Below are 1,789 nucleotides of genomic sequence, written 5' to 3' on the forward strand. Positions count from 1 at the left end.
AGGAGGGGAAAAAATAAGGAGCTGATACCAAGGGCTCAAGTGGAGAGAAAATGCTTTGAAAATGATGATGGCAACATATGTACAAGTGTACTTGAGACAATGGATCTATCTATGGATTGTGATAAGAGTTGTATGAGCCCCCATAAAATGATTTAAACAGACAAACACCAATTTTAATGTTGCTAACTACCAAATAAAAATATGACATCATTTAAAAAGGCCTATTAAATAATGTGAAATTCATCCAGATAGAGAAGTGAGTAAAGAATGAAGGCCATTTTGTAATACTTAAATTTGTTATTATTCGTAATTGCCACTGAATCAATTCTGTTGTTGTTAAAGGCTACGAAGTCAGTTCCATGTTCAGTTACCCAATTTTAAACAGAAGACAACACTGTTACCGGGTTCAACCCCATCCTCACAACGTGAGTCCATTGTTACAACCATTGTGAACATCCATTTTATTGAAGGCCTTCCTTTTTTTGTTGTTGACGCTCAACTTTGCCAAACATGATGCATTTCTCCAGGAACTGGTCAGTCGAACCAGTCTTCCAAGTGACATCTTGGCTTTTCAACTTTAAAGAGATATTATTCAACAGATTTGCCCAATACATTGATTTCTTGATTGTTGCTTCTAAGGTACTGATTGCGGATCCAAGTAAAATGTAATCGTTGCCAACAGGCACGTCTTCTCTATTGCTAGTACTATGTGTTTACTGGTTTAGTTGTAATGACATGTGTTCTTTGTGCTGTGGTGGAATCCACACTGCAAGTTATATCTTTGATCAACATGACTGTGCTTCAAATCCTTTTGGCAAGCAGGTCATAGCATTGCATAATGTTATTGAGTCTTTCTCCCATCCTAATGCTGTGTTCTTCTTCATAATCCCCCCCATTTTGGATTAGTTTGAATTAATTCTGCACACATTTAAATGTAATGCATTTAGTAAAAGCATGGACAGAAATGTTAAATATGATAGAGCTCTCATGATAATGTTTCATTACTTTATGGATTGACTTAAAAATACCCTATCCTCGTGAACACCTTTCATAAATATGTTCAATGATACATTGATAAATCATGTAGCATATAAAAAATCCTCACCTTTAATCCCAAAGTCTTCACTTTTTTCGTTGAAGCTAGCAAGGTAGCATCTTTTTCAAAATGAAGATTTTGTTGTGTTTCTGCAAAAGCAACAGAAAAATCAATTATACAGGTCATGGCTAGTGCTTACCTGTTTTTAACTACAAGTCAAACACCCAAATACCTTATTGCAAGTATTACTGTAACAGTAGATAGTTATTGTTTTAACACTACATTTATAATAGTTGTTTTATAATATTTTCTATATCTCACATATTTCTGATATTCCTAATAGAAAGGAAAAAGAAATTATTAAAGGTAATATAAATTATCTATGTAAATGTCTTACTAAATTTTGTTGTTTATATGGGCATCTGCCATGACTGGTGAGTCCACAAAATATGTCATCAGCCACTTGCTAGCCTGTTTTGCCATTATGGGCACTCCTACACACTTAAAGACAATGGCCCTGTCTACACTAGCAAAATATTTCACAATTTTTGTCACGATTTGAATATTCATCACACTACAGCTATTCCTTACAATCCACAAGTCCAAGCCCTCATTGAACGGGCACATGGCACATTAAAAACTCAATTATTTAAAAATAAGGGGGAAACGAAAGGTGATACAGCATACAACAACCTCCATTTAGCGCTATTGACTAAATTTTTTCTCCTTCCATAAGGTTCTAACATAACTAGG

General features: G+C 34.6%; 1 protein-coding gene across 1 annotated transcript in view; it reads right to left on the bottom strand.

Annotated features, from left to right (window-relative positions):
• The window catches only part of HMMR (hyaluronan mediated motility receptor), a 36,025-nt gene that overhangs the window by 25,009 nt on the left and 9,227 nt on the right, over positions 1-1,789 (bottom strand). Inside the window, exon 3 of the mRNA XM_013004920.2 lies at positions 1,106-1,185. Within this exon, the coding sequence (XP_012860374.1) occupies positions 1,106-1,185 (80 nt within the window). The remainder of the gene's footprint in view (positions 1-1,105; positions 1,186-1,789) is intronic.

The sequence above is a fragment of the Echinops telfairi genome, unplaced genomic scaffold (assembly GCF_000313985.2).
Source record: "Echinops telfairi isolate 266 unplaced genomic scaffold, ASM31398v2 ScPeMD7_7469;HRSCAF=8507_0, whole genome shotgun sequence".
NCBI classification, from domain to species: domain Eukaryota; kingdom Metazoa; phylum Chordata; class Mammalia; order Afrosoricida; family Tenrecidae; genus Echinops; species Echinops telfairi.